Source organism: Lepidochelys kempii, chromosome 14 (genome assembly GCF_965140265.1).
Source record: "Lepidochelys kempii isolate rLepKem1 chromosome 14, rLepKem1.hap2, whole genome shotgun sequence".
Taxonomy (NCBI): Eukaryota; Metazoa; Chordata; order Testudines; family Cheloniidae; genus Lepidochelys; species Lepidochelys kempii.
Window position 1 is genome coordinate 40078897 of NC_133269.1, and position 18523 is coordinate 40097419.

An 18523-nucleotide genomic window follows, 5' to 3' on the forward strand; every position below is an offset into this window, starting at 1 on the left:
ATGGCATTTTGGGATGTATAAGTAGGGGCATTGGCAGCAGATCGAGGGACGTGATCGTTCCCCTCTATTCGACATTGGTGAGGCCTCATCTGGAGTACTGTGTCCAGTTTTGGGCCCCACACTGCAAGAAGGATGTGGAAATATTGCAGAGAATCCAGCGGAGGGCAACAAAAATGATTAGGGGACTGGAACACATGACTTATGAGGAGAGGCTGAGGGATCTGGGATTATTTAGTCTACAGAAGAGAAGAATGAGGGGAGATTTGATAGCTGCTTTCAACTACCTGAAAGGTGGTTCCAAAGAGGATGGATCTAGACTATTCTCGGTGGGAGTGGATGACAGAACAAGGAGTAATGGTCTCAAGTTGCAGTGGGGGAGGTTTAGGTTGGATATTAGGAAAAACTTTTTCACTAGGAGGGTGGTGAAACACTGGACTGCGTTACCTAGGGAGGTGGTGGAATCTCCTTCCTTAGGAGTTTTTAAGGTCAGGCTTGACAAAGCCCTGGCTGGGACGATTTAATTGGGGATCGGTTCTGCTTTGAGCAGGGGGTTGGACTAGATGACCTCCTGAGGTCCCTTCCAACCCTGATATTCTAGGATTCTATGATCTATTAAGATTATAAAAACCAAGAATGTACTTTTCTGTAGAATACCATGATTAAATCGAGTCTTCCAGACTAGTGATTTAAATCAAATCCACCCTGCTGCATCGCTGTGTAAACAACAAACCCCTCCACGCTCTGCTCACACACAGCCACTGGCATTCAAACTCACTCCTGGCTGCACTGTACTGAGTGTGACTAGCAAGACACTCATGAAGTTACTAAACAAGACAGCAACATCAGCCAGTTTTCTACTCCCAGCCTTGCACCCCGGGAATCTGCATCTTAAACTGCTCAGTCTGTTCACTGTGCTGGACAAACTCAATAATTAGTGGGTCATCCCCCCGCCACAAAGGGATCAGATTAGGCCAAAGCCTTGTTCTCTCAAGTCAAATCCCCCAAACACTTCAAGGAAAACACACAGGTCCAGACAAAACACTAAAATCGGTTTATTAACTGGAACAAGTAGGTTTTCAGGGATCACAAGGGAGAAAGATGTGAAAGGTCAAAACTAGTTAGTTCTTAGTACCCAGGACAGATTTCCTTCCTGCCTTGGTGCGTCCTCCCCAGTCCAAGGCCCCGGTGGCCTTTCAAGGCATATCCTTGACTTCTGTAAAGATGGGAGAGGAGAGGTGAAAATGGAGGCAATTCTCCCTTCTGCTTTTATACCATTCTCTTCTTTGAGGTTCAAGCTCCAGCCAGGGGGCAGGCAACAATCAGTCTGTGGCCAAAGTGAGGGTCCAGCCATCCTTCTGGTGAATTGTAACTCTCTTGTTCACAGCTCCACAGCTGGTGAATGGCCAGCTAAGCAATTAATGGCCACTTAGCACCTAGCTGGTCTGCAGGTACCATTGTCTCTAAAGAGTGAGTCTGTGGGCGTTTTCCAGCTTTCCAGCATGTAACAAACATACAGCAAACTCTCAGAGCTCCATGGAGAGTGCTGATCGACACATTTTAACAGGACAATAATATTCAGCAGGCGATGACTTTTCCTAGCATACTTCACAAGACATACTTTGGAGAAGATTTATCCTTCTGTAATCGTGGTGACCATAAGAGTGTAGACCAGTGGTTCTCAAAAGTGTTTCATTGGCCCCCCCCTTCTTTGTGTGTGTCGTCATTTCCGCCCCCGCCCTCACAAGCACATATATGGCCACCCAGCTCTAAAGGCAGAGTCGCTGCTGGCGATGCGCCCGGCTCTGAAGGCCTCCAGCAGCAGCACAGAAGTAAGGGTGACTGATACTTCACAAGACATACTTTGGAGAAGACTTATCCTTTTGTAATCGTGGTGACCATAAGAGTGTAGACCAGTGGTTCTCAAATGTGTTTCATTGGCCCCACCTTCTTTGTGTGTGTGGTCATTTACGCCCCACCCTCACAAGCACATATATGGCCACCTTGCAAAACACATTTTGGTGATTTCAGCTATAAACATTCCCTCCATCCTTCAGCCCCTAACCCCAGTGATTTCAAGGAGAGGGAGCTGGAATTGGGCAGGTGACATGGGCGATGGGTATAATCTCTGAATTAACAAAATACAGGAACCCTTTGCATAAATTGTTAACCTCTAAAAAGATATAGCTAAATATAGACCACGACAGTTACCCCTCTTCCAAGTCTTTAACATGTTTACATTTCAAACTCTAGCTTAATGAAGGTGGAAACACTTTTAAAATCTCTGTCTAAAAGTTGAATCTGAGTCAATTACATACAAGTTGCTTAACCTTTTCTTGCCATGTGTCACAGAAGTTTACATCTTCTGTGGATTCCTCCATGTTTAACGAGGTCTGATGTCCGTATGAAACTTTTCCCACACTCCAAGCACTTGTGGGGTCTCTCTCCTGTATGGATTTTCTGATGATAACCAAGGGCTGATTTCCAAGTGAAACTTTTCCCACAGTCCAAGCACTTGTGGGGTCTTTCTCCTGTGTGGATTGCCTGATGATTAACAAGGTGTGACCGCCATGTGAAACTTTTCCCACAGTCCAAGCACTTATGGGGTCTTCCTCTTGTGTGCATTGCCTGATGATTAACAAAGTGTGACTTCCGCTTGAAACTTTTCCCACAGTCCAAGCACTTATGGGATCTTTCTCCTGTGTGGATTGCCTGATGTTTAACAAGGGTTGACCTCTCTGTGAAACTTTTCCCACAGTCCAAGCATTTATGGGGTCTCTCTCCTGTATGGATTTTCTGATGATTACCAAGGGCTGATTTCCAAGTGAAACTTTTCCCACAGTCCAAGCACTTGTGGGGTCTTTCTCCTGTGTGGATTGCCTGATGTTTAACAAGGTCTGACCTCCATCTGAAACTTTTCCCACAGTCCAAGCACTTGTGGGGTCTTTCTCCTGTGTGGATTGCCTGATGTTTAACAAGGTCTGACCTCTGCTTGAAACGTTTCCCACAATCAAAGCACTTGTGGGGTCTCTCTCCTGTGTGGACTGCCCGATGTTTTACAAGTACTGACCTCTGCTTGAAACTTTTCCCACAGTCAAAGCACTTGTGGGGTCTCTCTCCTGTGTGGATTGCCTGATGATTAACAAGCTCTGACCGCCATGTGAAACTTTTCCCACAGTCCAAGCACTTGTGGGGTTTTTCTCCTTTGTGAATTCTTTTATGTTTAAGAAGGTAAGATTTCTGCATGAAACTTTTCCCACAGTCCAAGCACTTATGGGATCTTTCTCCTTTGTGAATTGTTTTATGTTTAAGAAGGTTTGACCTCGCTGTGAAACTTTTCCCACAATCCAAGCACTTGTGGGGTCTCTGTCCTGTGTGGATTGCCTGATGATGAACAAGGTCTGATTTCCACTTGAAACTTTTTCCACAGTGCAAGCACTTGTGGGGTCTCTCTCCTGTGTGGATTGCCTGATGACGAACAAGGTCTGATTTCTGCTTGAAACTTTTCCCACAGTCCAAGCACTTGTGGGGTCTCTCTTCTGTGTGGCTTTTCTCATGTGAATTTAGTGCTGACTTTGAACTGAAACATTTCCCGCATTCAATGCATTGAATGGGCTTGTCTACAGTGTGGCTTCTCCCATGGTCATTGAGATCTGTGCGCTTATTGAAGCTTTCCCCACTGTCCAAGCATTGAAATGGTTTCTCTCCCATATGGACTGTCTGATGTGTAACAAGTTGTGATCTCACAATGAATCCTTTCCCACACTCAAGGCAGTGCCAGGGTGTCTCTTCCTTGGGATTTGTCTGCTGCTCTCTGGGATTCTTGTCTCCACCCCCACCGTTAAGAGATTCATCCACTTTCTTCCTGGGTTGGTTTATCAGAAGCCTCTCTGACCTGTGCCAATTTCTCCAGGCTTCTCCCTGATTCCAGCAAGGGGAAAAATTCCCTTCAGCTCTTCCCAAAAAGGTCCCCTGTGGTTCCACTTCCCCAGGAACTGCCTCATGATGATTCCCCTCCTTCTTCTCACTCCCTCGCTCAGCACCTGCTGGGAGAGACACAATCCAGAGAGGAGTCATTGTGCTGGGGAGAAAGAGGAATAGCACTGAGGGAAAAGCCAACACAAAGACTGAGCAATTGGATTCTGCCTCCACATCCCACCCAAACACTTACAAGGAAGGAGAGACGGGAAGGGTGGAATGGCGTGAGCAAAATCTGCTGACCATAGCCCTGCTCTCGGTGAGATGAAGAAGAACTGAGGGCGTTACTCATATCATATTTTGGGATTCTCAACTTTTTCCTTTGTTCCCTAGATGGTTTCTCTGTCAGTCCTCACCTTTGCTGGTGCATCTCCGAAGCCTTCTGTCCTTGAAATCCTGGAGGTCGGACACCCACAGCTCTTCCCCTCGTTCCAGCCGGGCGATAAGCTCAGGTTTGGGAATGGGAAATCCTGTGCAGAAGGTGAAATGAGTCCAGATCAGGGTGCATGGACCATCGGTGGAGGATTTGTCACAAAGGACGTTCCGTGAGTGGAACCTGTCCCTGTGCTCTGCTGGAGGAAGGTGGAATCCAAGAGGATGGGAACAGGGTCACTGAGCCCCCTTATGCAGAGGACATTGTCTGGGGAGGTGAGTTGAATTATTACTACACCCTCACTAGGCGTTCCCAGGATCTGTGCGCTCTGGGGGCCTTGCTGACTCACACACAGGTCTCGACTTCAGCCTGCCTCTTTCTAAACCTGCAGAGCCCAGAGTTCTCCCCATGCCTGGAGCTATTCCCAAGGAGGGAGATGAACAGAGATTGTATGTGCAGCCAAGAAACAATAGAGACAAGAAAAAACAATGCGGATTTATGCCCCTTTGAAAGCTGGAGGGGTGGGGATGGTTTAGCTTGTCCATTGAGTTTTGACTCCCGTGTCCCAGTGGAGAGGGCACCGAAATGCATGTATTTCTCACATGGCAGCTGTGCATTATGGAACCCATTCGCCTCTGCTCTAACTGACCAGGGAAAAACCTCACCACATTAAGACACGTAGACCGCACAGCTTCTAATAACTGAGGGGACGGGAATCCCTTACCCAGCGAGGTCACCATCTCGTAGTTCTCCTGCATGATGTCCTTGTAGAGGGCTCTCTGAGTGGGGTCCAGCAGATCCCCCTGCCCCTGGGTGAAATAAATAGCCACCTCCTCGAAGGTCACCGGCATCTGAAACACCAAGAGTCCCCCACTCAGCACCTGCTGCCCCAGCCACAATCCAACTACTCATGGGAAAGGAAAAAAAAACATGAAGCTGTGGGAGGGCCAGAGTAGCAGAATCCCACCCACACCCTGCTCAGAGCAGCCAGGAGGCTTCAGGAGGCGGAGCGGGTGAGAGCTCCCTGTCTGCCCCAGCACACGGAGCACGCCAGGATCTTCTCATTTCCCACACGCCTCTGAGCTGGGGACAGGGACAGGAATCCTGACAGCTTCCCTTCGTATTTCACAGCAGCCCCAGGCAAGTGGGTTCAGGATCCAGCGCTGGGAGCCTGGAAAATGTTCCCAGCCCTGCCGAGGTGGTTATATCCTGCCTGAGAAATGGGGGAATGTCCCCTTCCCCTTTCCTTGCCACAATGGGCCTACTTAGTAAATCAGTAGGTTTATCAAACCCTCTCTCCTCCCTTCCCCGCCCAGCAGCTCCCTGAAAATCCCCTACCTGAGCTGGCTCCAACACAGCCATTTCCCTTCTCTGTCTCCTGGAAGACTGGCCGATCTTTGGTGAAACGTGGTCCTGATTCCTCAGCCTGTCGGGGCGAGAGGGAGGTTACAAAAGGGGCTTCTGTCCGTGTCTCCCCCCGATTCCCCCCAGACTCTTCAGATCCTCCCAGTAACAGCATCTCTGAGCCAAATGCTAAAGAAAAGAGAGGAACCAAAAGGGCCACTTTGGGAGATTTCCCCCCATTGCAGTGTAAACCCCTCTGCCTTAACAATACCTGCAGACCTCTGGTGGCATCACCTGAAGATTGAGCTGCCCTGGACTCCCCCGGCAGCCCCCAGGGACAGGCAGGAAGAGGCTTAACCCAATTGGCCCATCCGCGCACCCCCCTGCCTGAGACAGCAGTGACTCCGGTCTGACTCTGGTGTGGCTGAGATCTGAACCCTACAGAGAAATCAGACCAGGGCCCTGGGCAGCCCCCAACACTCAGGGCACACAGACCCCACCACCACAGGGGTGTCTGACAATAATACACTCAGAGCGGGGTGTGTGTGTCGTGGGGGGGGGGGTTAAGGGGGGTTGGGTTTTTTTCCGTGTAGCTTCTGCACCCTGAGGGGTTAGTCCCCTGATCACTCCCAAAGCTGAGAAGAGCTTCTCTCCGCCCGCCTCCCCACATCCCCCCTTTCCCTCGCTGTGCCCCCCACTCACGTCTTCCCCCATTCCCGACCTCGCTCCCCTCAGCCCCACAGTCTCCCGATCCTCCTCCATTGCCCCATCTTCCCTTCCGTGCACCCCTGCCCCCATCCCAGCCTGCCCCCGGCATCCCCTGCACCCGCCTCCGGCCCCTCTTTATCCTCCTCCCCCAGCAGCCCAGATATGACCGGGGGGGGGGCCCGCTGCAAGGGGGGATGGGAGGGTCTCTCTTACCTTCCCCCCGAGCGGGGCCCCCCGGGGCAGGGGCCGGGCCGGGAAGGGGCCCTGGCCGGGCTGGGGGCTCTGCCCTGGGAGAGGCTCCCGGGGAGCAGCGGGCAGGGCCCGGCTGGAGGTTCCCCTCTCCCGGCTGCAGCCCGGGCTCCGGGATCCGGGCTCCCAGCACCAGCCGCCGGGGCTCGGGGATCTCGCCGGGAGCCAGAGTCCCCGCAGCGGCTGCGAGTCACTTCCTGGGCCGGGCCTGAGCCCCGCGATCGCTCCCTCCAGAGCCGCCCCCCAGCCGCTCCTGGGTCCTAGCGATCAACTCACCGAAGGATCAGCATCCCTGTGCCCGGCTCCTGTTACCCTCACAGGCTCCAAGGCACAAGGGACCATCATGAGCATCTTGCCCAGGGGTTCTCACCACCAAATTTGGTGGCCTCAGAGTGTAGCCAGCAGCTCTCGCTGGTGCCCGCTCTCACACTTGCCCCTATAATCCCAATTAACTTTACTAGAAACCAATCAATATGCACAGAGGCAAGAGGGGGGAATACTGGCTAGCAAAAGGATCTGAGTCCTTTACCCAGACGCCTGCATAACCTCGAGGACCCGTCCCCCCCCCCCCCCCCGCCCGCCCGCCCGCTTCCACTCTGGACCCCTAACCCCAAGGCTGGGCCCAGGGCTCCTGAGGCGCTGGACCCCCAGTCTTGTGATCACTCAGGACAGCTGTCCCCATTGTGGGGTGTTCTCTCCACTCTGGATGCTTCCTTCATCATTGCACAGAGTTAAGCACAAATACAATTTATTAAACAGCAAGTAATATAAAAATAAAGAGAAAAGTGGGAAAGATGAAAGGAAAACATGTCACCCCGCTCTGTGCGGGGGGAACCCCAAACAACCCTCTCTGGAATGCCAGGGCACTTCACAGTCTGTCCCTCCCACGTCCCAGGCCTCCTGCCCAGACCCTGACTGTGCTGCAGGCATGCCCAGGGTTGGACACTTACTCTGGTGTTGGCCACACGCCCTCAGGCTCTAGGTAGTAGGACCCTTCTTCCTAGCGTCAGCCTCTTCCTGTCAGGGTTATGATCTCCCACCCAGTCTGGCCTGCAAGGCCTCTTGGCTGAGGGCCTCTCCTTGCCCTGGGCCCTTTGCCCAGGGTCCCCTTCGCTCACTGCTCCCGGCTGCTCCAGTTTCCCTCTGCCTCCAGCCCAGCCCAGCCCTCCTCTCTCCTTAGCCCCCCCTGCTCTGCTCTCCCCCAGCCAGCCCCAGCTGACACAAAGGAGAGAACTCCGGATGCTGACTCGCTCATTGGCCTGCCTGCCCTGTCAATCAGGCTGACCTACAGCATTGCCTCCCCTCCGCTCCCGCCCCCACCCTTGTCAGTCTCAGGGTCTTCATTTCTCATTGGCCCTTCCCCTTTCTTTTGGTGTTCGGAGAAGGCCTAACTAATGGCCAACCCATTAAGGTTCAGTAAGGGGCCAACAATCCCCTTACTCCTATAAACATGAAAATCATAGTTTCTTTATTGGTAGTTAGTAAATCCGCTGCTGTGAAAAAGGGTATTTCTATGTTTGCTAAAAATTTTCACAACCTCTCAGCTAGCGACTCGGGTTGCCAATTTGGGAATATTTTAAAAATGGACACTCAAGTCGGAGTGCTGCAACCTCCCCTGCCCCGCCTCTTCCCCCCAAGGTCCCATCCCTGCCCCACCTCTTCCCTCCAAGGCCCTGCTCCAACTCCATCTCTTCCTCCAAGGGTCTACCCGCCCTCCACTTCTCTTTCCCCCTTCCCTGCCTAGGTCAGGAAGGGCTTGTCTGTGGAGCCGGGGCTGGGAGCTGCAGCTGCCCAGTGCAGGTAGGAGGCAGCCCCGGCTGAGTCGGCTCTGATGCGAGTGATGACCCAGTGCCTCCCCACCTGCAGTAACTCGACTTTACTCTAACAGTACCCACTGTGCCAGAAGTGCTGGGAACGCGTCAGGGACAAGTTCTGCTTTCCGATGGTGGAGGAAGGAACCAGGGGACAGGTGGGTTAGACTCAGTTCTGACCAGCAGGAAAGAATTCATTGGTTGGCAGAGCGGGCTCTCAGTTCCCCACATTGCCCCTCCTCCGTCAGTGGAAGTGCTCCTGGTGAGGACGCACCCCACCGACCCAAGGAGGACAGTGTGGACATCATCTACCTCAGTCATTACTGGAGTGGTTATAAGTCAGCCAAATACAGGTCAACTAAAGTTTGGAGTGTTGACGTACCCTTACAAGCAAAAGGATTTCTCTCACCCAAAAGCTTTCAGCAGTCCATGCTCATTGGAAAGCCTTCCAGCTCGGACCACTTCCCCAGCTCAATGATGCTCCTGTTGTCTTTCAAGGGATCTTGCTGCCCTGAGTAGACATGGGGTCAGAACCCCTTTCCCCGCTTCTTGTACTTGGATCCTTTATACTTGAAAAGTCTTTGCTGGGTCATGGGGTCAGGGAAGTCCGTGGCATCAGTGAGCTACACACTGTGCTACAGATGAATTGTAAGTTTCTTTGTTTACCCCTTTCTTCCTGTTGGTGGAAATCTCAGAGAATCCTTTAAGACTCAAAATCAGGGGAAGAAATTTACCCATTTTCTTCTCAAGTGGCTAAACCGGCTTCACTTCTCGCCTCATTATTCGGCTGTATTAGTTACAAAAGTTTTAGCATCATCATAAAAGAAAGAGAACGAAAGAGAAAACAACCTTCCCATCTACAAATGATCTGGACCAAACCTAGAAAAAGCTGGGAAGTAATTTTACCAATAGATGGAAACGGGACTATAAGATCTGAAAGTCCAACTGTGCTTTGAAGTTCATTGAGATTTCCCTGCCAATTCCAGGTCTGTGACACTTCCTTCTCCAGCCCTCCGGAGTCTGACTAAGATCATAGACATCAAAGCTGTGACTCCTAAGCATGGAGAGCCAGGGACAGGGTGGTACGTGACACCGTGGGAGATGGAGGGATAGAACGGAGGCAGGTTAAACTTTCCATGGCTGGGACAGAGGCTGCTGTGTGGAGAGAGGAGCATGACAGTGAGAGGGGAAGGAGGGACTCTCTCGCACTCACCCCGTTGCCCTGAAATAGCACAGAAGCGAAAACTCCACATTTTACTGTCCCTTCTCCCGCCTTTTTAGCATCTGGTTAATTCTGGCCCATAAGGGATAAAATGTAGAAAGAGTAAATGCTTGACTATCTGGGAATGAGACAACCTGGCCCCAAAGGGGGAACTCAGGGACTAGCAATCACTCTGCTAACGGGAGGTCGGGGGTCAGAAACTGTGTTCCTGGCAGGCTACGCAGCTGAACTGCAGGCTATGGAGGGCAGTGGAGGCAGGCAGGGAGAGGAGCCCCTCCCCAGGTTTGGCCCAGGTCCACTGGAGCTGCTGGGGAGAGAAACCCCTCCCTCAGCCCGGCCCAGGACCACAGGAGCCGCCGTGGCTGGGGAGAGCTGCCTCTGACCTGGCCCCAAACTGCTGTGGTGAGAGAGGGCTGGGGGAGTCCTCTCTCCACTGCAGTCTGAACCCCAAACCCCTCATCCCCAGTCCCAACCCCCACATGCCTAGCCAGGGCACTCACCCCTCCGCACCCCATCCCTCTGTCCCAGCCCTGAACCCCCTCTCACACATCAACCTCCAGATCCGCAGCCCCACCCCAGAGCCCACACCTGAATCCAGAGCCCTCACCCCCTTCACCTCATCCCTGTCCCAGTCCTGAGCCAGTTCGCACACTCCAAATCCCTCGGCCCCACCCCCACCCCCACCCCATGAATTTTGTTCTGTGCGCCAATATGGAGATGATGTGTCACATACTGGTGCGTAGAACCAAATTCATTCCACACTTGGACGTAAAAACTGAGGGAACACTGGTCAGAACACATCAGATGCTGAGCGGGGTCCAGCAGAGCCCCCTGCCCCTGGGTGAAATACACAGCCACCTCCTCCAAGGTCACCGGCATCTGAAACAACAAGAGTCCCCCGCTCAGCACCTGCTGCCCCTGCCACAGTCCCACTAATCATGGCAAAGAAAGAAAAGAGTGAAGGCCAGAGTAGCAGAATCCCACAGGCACCTGCTCAGAGCGGCCAGGAGGCTCCAGGGGCTGGGAGACGGTGAGAGCTCCTTGTCCCCGCAGCACAGGGAGAAGGGGAGGGTCTTCTCATTTCTCACATGCCTGCCGGCCACAGGCTGAGTCGGCAAGCAGAGCTCTGAGCTGGGGATGGGGACAGGAATCCCGACAACTTCCCTTCATATTTCACAGCAACTGTTACGAATTATTCCAGTTAGGACACGTACAGCTCGTTTCTAGGCTGAGGCAACCAAATAAAGACAGACTGCAGAGTGTCTCAGCGTTTGTAGGTTTATTACGCTCGAGCGTGGTACCGTTCTCTTAAGCAGAGCGGGACCCCGATTACAGGTTACACAAAGATTATATACTGTTGGCAAAACATCCTGCCTGTGTGCCTCGGGGCGGGGGGTGGGGTGGGGGAGGCCTAACCCAATAAACAGGCCTTCTCCTTATCTATCACCAGTCCCCTGCAGCCACCTTCCCGCTGCAAAAACGCTGAATTAGCAGCTATTTCAGGCATGTCGGCTGGTTCCTGTCTCCTTTGTTTCCCTTATCTTGACACTGTCCAGCTGTCCACCCTGAAGGATCCTCCTCCCTTGGTATGTGATGTGCTCGCTTCTAGTTAATGGCCGACAGGAAACCCAAAATGGAGTCACATATGCTAACTCGGTTGATTGCCCCTGACAGTCCTTCCTTTTGTTATATACGTCAGTAAACTATATGAGGGCAGAATAACCTCGATGCAAGATTAAAATTTGCCGGCAGCTCATACTACAGCATTGTAGGTATACAAAAGTAATACAAAAAGAGAACCAGCCATAAGAAGGAGGTACAAAATACGCCTTCCCCAAGCCCCCAAGTCTGGCAGCCTGGAGGTGAGGTGTGGAGAGAGGAGCGTGTGGTGGAATCCGGTACTGGTGTCGTCAAGGGTGACACGGTGAAGTGAGGTGGCCTGCTGCATAAGGGTGTGGATATCGACTTCTACCCTGCTGTGTTGATTCACAAAGACACAACAGCTTGAGTTAACAAGAGCACAACCCCCCCACCCCCCCACCCCCGGTTTGCAAGGAGATAGTCTAAGGCTAAGGGGTTCTGCAGTGTGGGCTGAGATAACTGAGTCACCTCCATTTGAAGGGTAGACAAGGCGTCTGCAGTGGCATTTGCCATTAATTCTAAAGCTGCAGAAATATTAACTGTAGCCTTTTCCAATTCACTCACCCACACCCAGGGCAAAAACCAACGAACAAAGGAGTGAAAGCCTGTAGGCCGTTCAGAGAGAGGATTTGATGGGACATTTCGTCGGTTCCTCCATACCAGGTTCCCAATTTCCCCCTGGGCTAGGGCCTGGTGTACTGTAACAGCGGGTACTAAGGTGCATGTACCACACCAACCTGCCGGGAGGACCTTATAAGCCGTGCGGTTGCACAACCAGAACCAGCCTGATCCCTCAGGGACCGGCCACGGCGCCCTGGAATACTTGGGGGGACTTGCCGCACCAGAGCTAATGCGGGTGCTATCACTGGACCCTACAAAGTTATCCACAAAAACTGTATTTTCGAAATTCTTACGTCATGACACACATAAAACATAACTACCCTGGGCCACCATATCAATAGACCAAGTTTGGATTGTAACATTCCAGTTAAATGGAGTGTCTGTCCATAATCCGGCCAGGAGGGTTCGGTTGAGAGGGATAGGCTCCCTTACCAACGGGATTCCCTGACCTATGTACGTGGGGGTATGAATACAGAGCCAACACCGTGTTCGGTTAACCCCCTGTGCTATAGCATGGGTTAAATCCAGGAAGTTGTTGCTTTCCCATCCGTGTACCGAACTCGAGAATAGAGAGGGGATTTCACAGGCCACCCATATCAGTATTTGCATCCTCCCGTGTACCACGCACAAAACAGGACAACAAATATAAGTCCAAGTAACAAGAAAACAAGAAGTCCTGATGGAGTCTCGAGACCCCAATAGTTGAATCCAGCAGAATCCGCTCCTATTTGTGGGCCCACTGTGGAGACAGCGCTTGCGTTGTATGCTGCTTTAAGAGAACCTCAACTTCGTGGGGGACCCAGACAGGCAAAGGGTGCCCCAGAACAATAGGGCGTGACCGTTCCACCATAAGGGCTGCAGCGGCAATGGACCACACACAGGAGACCGATCCCCGAATGACCGGGTCCTAAGGTAGGGAATACTAAGCTATGGGGCGTGGGCGATCCCCTAGGTACTGCAATAGGACACCACTGGCCGACTGGGGAATCAGTGTCAGGATAGTACTCGGATCAGGGACCACTTGGTGGGGGGTTATAACATAACTATTTATCTCATGCAGATCTTGAACGAACCAATAAACTGGGCGCCCATCTGGGCCCGGTTTTGACTTTTTCACAGGAAGGATAGGAGCATTAGAATCATAGAAGCATAGAATCATAGAATATCAGGGTTGGAAGGGACCTCAGGAGGTCATCTAGTCCAACCCCCTGCTGAAACAGGACCGATCCCCAATTAAATCATTCCAGCCAGGGCATTGTCAAGCCTGACCTTAAAAACTTCTAAGGAAGGAGATTCTACCACCTCCCGAGGTAACGCATTCCAGTGTTTCACCACCCTCCTAGTGAAAAAGTTTTTCCTAATATCCAACCAAAACCTTCCCCACTGCAACTTGAGACCATTACTCCTTGTCCTGTCATCCGCTACCACTGAGAATAGTCTAGATCCATCCTCTTTGGAACCACCTTTCAGGGAGTTGAAAGCAGCTATCAAATCTCCCCTCTTCTTCTCTTCTGCAGTCTAAATCCCAGTTCCCTCAGCCTCTCCCTCAGCCTCTCCTTCTTGTAGTGTGGGGCCCAAAACTGGACACAGTACTCCAGATGAGGCCTCACCAATGTCAAATAGAGGGGAACGATCACGACCCTCGATCTGCTGGCTATGCCCCTACTTAGACATCCCAAAATGCCATTGACCTTCTTGGCAACAAGGGCACACTGCTGACTCATATCCAGCTTCTCGTCCACTGTCACCCCTAGGTCCTTTTCTGCAGAACTGCTGCCTAGTCATTCGGTCCCTAGTCTGTAGCGGTGCATTGGATTCTTCCATCCTAAGTGCAGGACCCTGCACTTATCCTTGTTGAACCTCATCAGATTCCTTTTGGCCCAATCCTCCAATTTGTCTAGGTCCCTCTGTATCCTATCTCTACCTGCCACCGTATTTACCACTCCTCCTAGTTTAGTATCATCCGCAAATTTGCTGAGAGTGAATTCCACACCATCCTCCAGATCATTTATGAAGATATTGAACAAAACCGGCCCCAGGACTGACCCTTGGGGCACTCCTCTTGATACTGGCTGCCAACTAGACATGGAGCCATTGATCACTACCCATTGAGCCCGACAATCTAGCCAACTTTCTACCCACCTTATAGTGCATTCATCCAGCCCATACTTCTTTAACTTGCTGACAAGAATACTGTGGGAGACCGTGTCAAAAGCTTTGCTAAAGTCAAGAAACAATACATCTACTGCTTTCCCTTCATCCACAGAACCAGTAATCTCATCATAGAAGGCGATTAGATTAGTCAGGCATGACCTTCCCTTGGTGAATCCATGCTGACTGTTCCTGATCACTTTTCTCTTGTCTAAGTGCTTCAGGATTGATTCCTTGAGGACTTGCTCCATGATTTTTCTGGGGACTGAGGTGAGGCTGACTGGCCTGTAGTTCCCAGGATCCTCCTTCTTCCCTTTTTTAAAGATTGGCACTACATTAGCCTTTTTCCAGTCGTCCGGGACTTCCCCCGTTTGCCACGAGTTTTCAAAGATAATGGCCAATGCCTCTGCAATCACAGCCGCCAACTGCTTTAGCGCTCTCGGATGCAACGCATCCGGCCCCATGGACTTGTGCACGTCCAGCTTTTCTAAATAGTCCCTAACCACTTCTTTCTCCACTGAGGGCTGGTCACCTCCTCCCCATGCTGTGTTGCCCAGGGCAAGGAGAACTGCATGGAACCAAGACCTCCTGGGTTAAGTAGCTAGAGATAAGAAGGGAAATACCTTCCTCCGTCTCCTTCGGCAAGGGATATTGTTTTACGGAGGGAGGCGGCCCATCCCTTACCTGCAGACTGACTGGAGTGGCTGATTGAAGGAGGCCCACGTCGGTGGAACTCACGCTCCACAAATTGGGTGGGACGCTGGAGAATTCTGTGGGGAGATCGGGAATCGGGGTTAGTGAGGCCATAAGAGAAGCAACCGCCGAGTCCGGGACGGACATGTGAAGCCCCTCGTGGGCATAATATATGTGGGCTCCCAGCTTGCTAAGCATGTCTCACCCAAGGTTAGCGGGGCCTTCTGGCATAACAACAAATCTCTGTGACAACTTTAAGGAACCCAGCTCCAGACGGACGGGGCAGGATAGGGGACCTGGGCACGGGTCGCCCTCAATATCCTGCACCCAAACCTTGGTATTAGAAAGAGAGCCCGGAACAAAAGTTCAAGTGGAAAGGGTGGCTCCGGTATCCACCAAAAAGGGTACAAACCGTTCCACAATTTACAAGGAAATATGCGACTGCAATCCAAGATTCCATTCCAACTCTCCCACGGCTCCCAAAATCTCTGCCTCTCGTCACTGGGGATTATCGAAGTCCTGGGAAGCGTTAGGGGGAAAGGAGGAACCGGTCACCGGCTGATCCTGCCAAGGAGCCCCTCGTGGAAGCAGGGGGTATTCCTTCTTCCAGTGCCCCGGTTGCTTACAATAATAACAGTTCCCGTTCCTTGTCCCACCACAGCCTCCTCCCCGTCCTGTCCCACGTCCGCGTCCCCTCCCCCTTATATTCCCGTGTCCCTGCCAGTGCTGATTCCCCAAGAGAACCTGCAATGCGGCTGCCAACATACTTACTTCCTCCTTCTTTTGCTTACGTTTTTCCTTAGCTTTCTCCTCGTCCCTACCATTAAACACAAAAGTGACCAGGCGAACTACTTCGCTTAGGGCTTTCCCTGGCCAATCGGGAACATGTTTAGTTAAATACTTCTTTATGTCCGGCGCCGCTTGATCGACAAAGTAAGAGACCATCATCATGCGGCTAACCTCGGCTTCTGGCTCCACCCCTCCCCCATACATTCTAACCTGCTTAAACAAGCTGGCCAAACATGCAGACGGATGCTCGTTTAGGTCTTGCTGGCACTCTCTAATTTTTGACCAATTTGCCGTCTTACTACCCGCCCTACGGATGCTCTCCAGGAGCCCTTCCCGGGCAGCTGAGAGGCTGGCCCGGCCATTGAGGTCGTTAGGATCCCAACCTGGATCGGCTTCGGGCCAAGGGGTGCGATTCTCAGCGTCCCCCGCCCAACGCCGATTGGCGTCTAGAATAGAATACTTCTCGTCAGGGGTAAATAGGGTTTGCAAAATAGCCTGGACGTCTGCCCAGTTAGGGTTAAATGCCGTAAGGACTGAACGGATAGTCTGTAGGACTCTTTCCGGATCATCGCGAACCTCGGCATCTGTGACTGCCAGGTGACCAGGTCCCCAGGCCCAAAAGGGCGGTGGACGTGACCATAGTGACACGGTCATTGCTCGTCGCAACGGGTTGTTGTATCGGGCACTTGAAGCGCAACAGGGGGTAGGGTTACAGGCGGCTATAGAGGGGCAACAGGAGGAGGAGTAGCGGGAAGAGACGGAGGAGGGAAAGCAGCATAGGGCGGAGCGGAACCTGCAAGCGGCATGCAAACCTTAGATCTGGTACCAGAGCCCAAAGTTGAGGGGCGCCCCTTATCTCAGGCGTATGCCCAATTATCCCATACATACCAATAATCCATTTCAGCTGGATGCTTGTCCTCCAGCTGTTGTCTAAGGCAGGTTAATTCATCCTGTGCAAAAGTTCCGTCGGGTGGCCATCCAAAGGGCGTCTGAATAGTCAGCGCTGGCCACTCGACTTTATACAAAATTACAGCTCTCCTTTCACCTAACCCAGGGGTGCCAGAAATATTTTTCCAATTCCCGAGAATCTCAGCCAAAGGGGTTCCCCTGCTCACACTCTGCCCAGAGCCCATTCTAGGGCTACCAAAAGAACGCCTCAGGTGCCACCTTATCGCCTAAGCGACGGCCCACACGCCCGTTCCTCCGAGTTCTTGAAGGTGAACTCACCTGGTGCCGGCTGGAGTTGTCTGAGGGAAGGAGTGCGGCTTCGCTTACGAGGGCAAGCCTAGAGTCCCAAACTGTTACGAATTATTCCAGTTAGGACATGTACAGTTTGTTTCTAGGCTGAGGCAACCAAATAAAGACAGACTGCAGAGTGTCTCAGAGTTTGTAGGTTTCTTACGCTCGAGCGTGGCACCGCTCCGTTAAGCAGAGCGGGACCCCGATTGCAGGTTACACAAAGATTCTATACTGTTGGCAAAACATCCTGCCTGTGTGCCTCGGGGGGCCTAACCCAAAAAACAGGCCTTCTCCTTATCTATCACCAATCCCCTGCAGCCACCTTCCCCCTGCAAAAACGCTAAATTAGCAGCTATTTCAGGCATGTCGGCTGGTTCCTGTCTCCTTTGTTTCCCTTCTCTTGAAACTGTCCAGCTGTCCACCCTGAAGGATCCTTCCTTCCTTCCTTGGTACGTGGTGTGCTCGCTTCTAGTTAATGGCCGAGAGGAAACCCAAAATGGAGTCACATATGCTAACTAGCTTAATTTCCCCTAATAATTATGAACAGGAGGCTGCCACGCACCTTTCCTACAACTTTCCTATGACGAGATAACTGGTTCTGTGGATGAAGGGAAAGCAGTGGACGTAGTGTTCCTTGGCTTTAGTAAAGCTTTTGACATGGTCTCCCAGAGTATTCTTGTCTGCAAGTTAAAGAAGTATGGGCTGGACGAATGCACTATAAGGTGGGTAGAAAATTGGCTAGATTGTCAGGCTCAACGGGGAGTGATCAATGGCTCCATGTCTAGTTGGCAGCCGGTTATCAAGTGGAGTGCCCCAAGGATCGGTCCTGGGGCCGGTTTTGTTCAATATCTTCATAAATGATCTGGAGGATGGTGTGGATTGCATTCTCAGCAAATTTGCGGATGATACTAAACTAGGAGGAGTGGTAAATACGGTGGCAGGAAGGGATAGGACACAGAGGGACCTAGACAAATTAGAGGATTGGGCCAAAAGAAATCTGATGAGGTTCAACAAGGATAAGTGCAGGGTCCTGCACTTAGGATGGAAGAATCCAATGCACTGCTACAGAGTAGGGACCGAATGACTAGGCAGCAGTTCTGCGGAAAAGGATCTGGGGGTGACAGTGGATGAGAAGCTGGATATGAGTCAGCAGTGTGCCCTTGTTGCCAAGAAGGCCAATGGCATTTTGGGATGTATAAGTAGGGGCATTGGCAGCAGATCGAGGGACGTGATCGTTCCCCTCTATTCGACATTGGTGAGGCCTCATCTGGAGTACTGTGTCCAGTTTTGGGCCCCACACTGCAAGAAGGATGTGGAAATATTGCAGAGAATCCAGCGGAGGGCAACAAAAATGATTAGGGGACTGGAACACATGACTTATGAGGAGAGGCTGAGGGATCTGGGATTATTTAGTCTACAGAAGAGAAGAATGAGGGGAGATTTGATAGCTGCTTTCAACTACCTGAAAGGTGGTTCCAAAGAGGATGGATCTAGACTATTCTCGGTGGGAGTGGATGACAGAACAAGGAGTAATGGTCTCAAGTTGCAGTGGGGGAGGTTTAGGTTGGATATTAGGAAAAACTTTTTCACTAGGAGGGTGGTGAAACACTGGACTGCGTTACCTAGGGAGGTGGTGGAATCTCCTTCCTTAGGAGTTTTTAAGGTCAGGCTTGACAAAGCCCTGGCTGGGACGATTTAATTGGGGAT

The 18523-nt window shown here is 51.7% G+C and overlaps 1 protein-coding gene and 1 long non-coding RNA gene across 3 annotated transcripts in view; both read right to left on the reverse strand.

Annotated features, from left to right (window-relative positions):
* Positions 1 to 6280, reverse strand: part of LOC140897872 (uncharacterized) — a 41211-nt gene extending 34931 nt beyond the window's left edge. Inside the window, exons 1-4 of the mRNA XM_073311065.1 lie at positions 5687 to 6280; positions 5073 to 5252; positions 4332 to 4445; positions 2386 to 4043 (exon numbers count right to left, since the gene is read on the reverse strand). Of these exons, the coding sequence (XP_073167166.1) occupies positions 2386 to 4043; positions 4332 to 4445; positions 5073 to 5252; positions 5687 to 5867 (2133 nt within the window). The 5' untranslated portion in view covers positions 5868 to 6280. The remainder of the gene's footprint in view (positions 1 to 2385; positions 4044 to 4331; positions 4446 to 5072; positions 5253 to 5686) is intronic.
* Positions 6281 to 10946: 4666 nt separating this feature from the next.
* Positions 10947 to 18457, reverse strand: LOC140897878 (uncharacterized). 2 transcript variants are annotated; one of them, XR_012154842.1, is made up of 3 exons: positions 15201 to 18457; positions 14780 to 14865; positions 10947 to 11658 (listed from the first exon to the last, which is right to left on the reverse strand). It is a non-coding gene; the product is annotated as an uncharacterized lncRNA (long non-coding RNA). The 2 variants fall into 2 exon arrangements; XR_012154841.1 differs by having other exon boundaries at positions 14780 to 18457.
* Between the last annotated feature and the right edge of the window lie 66 nt (positions 18458 to 18523).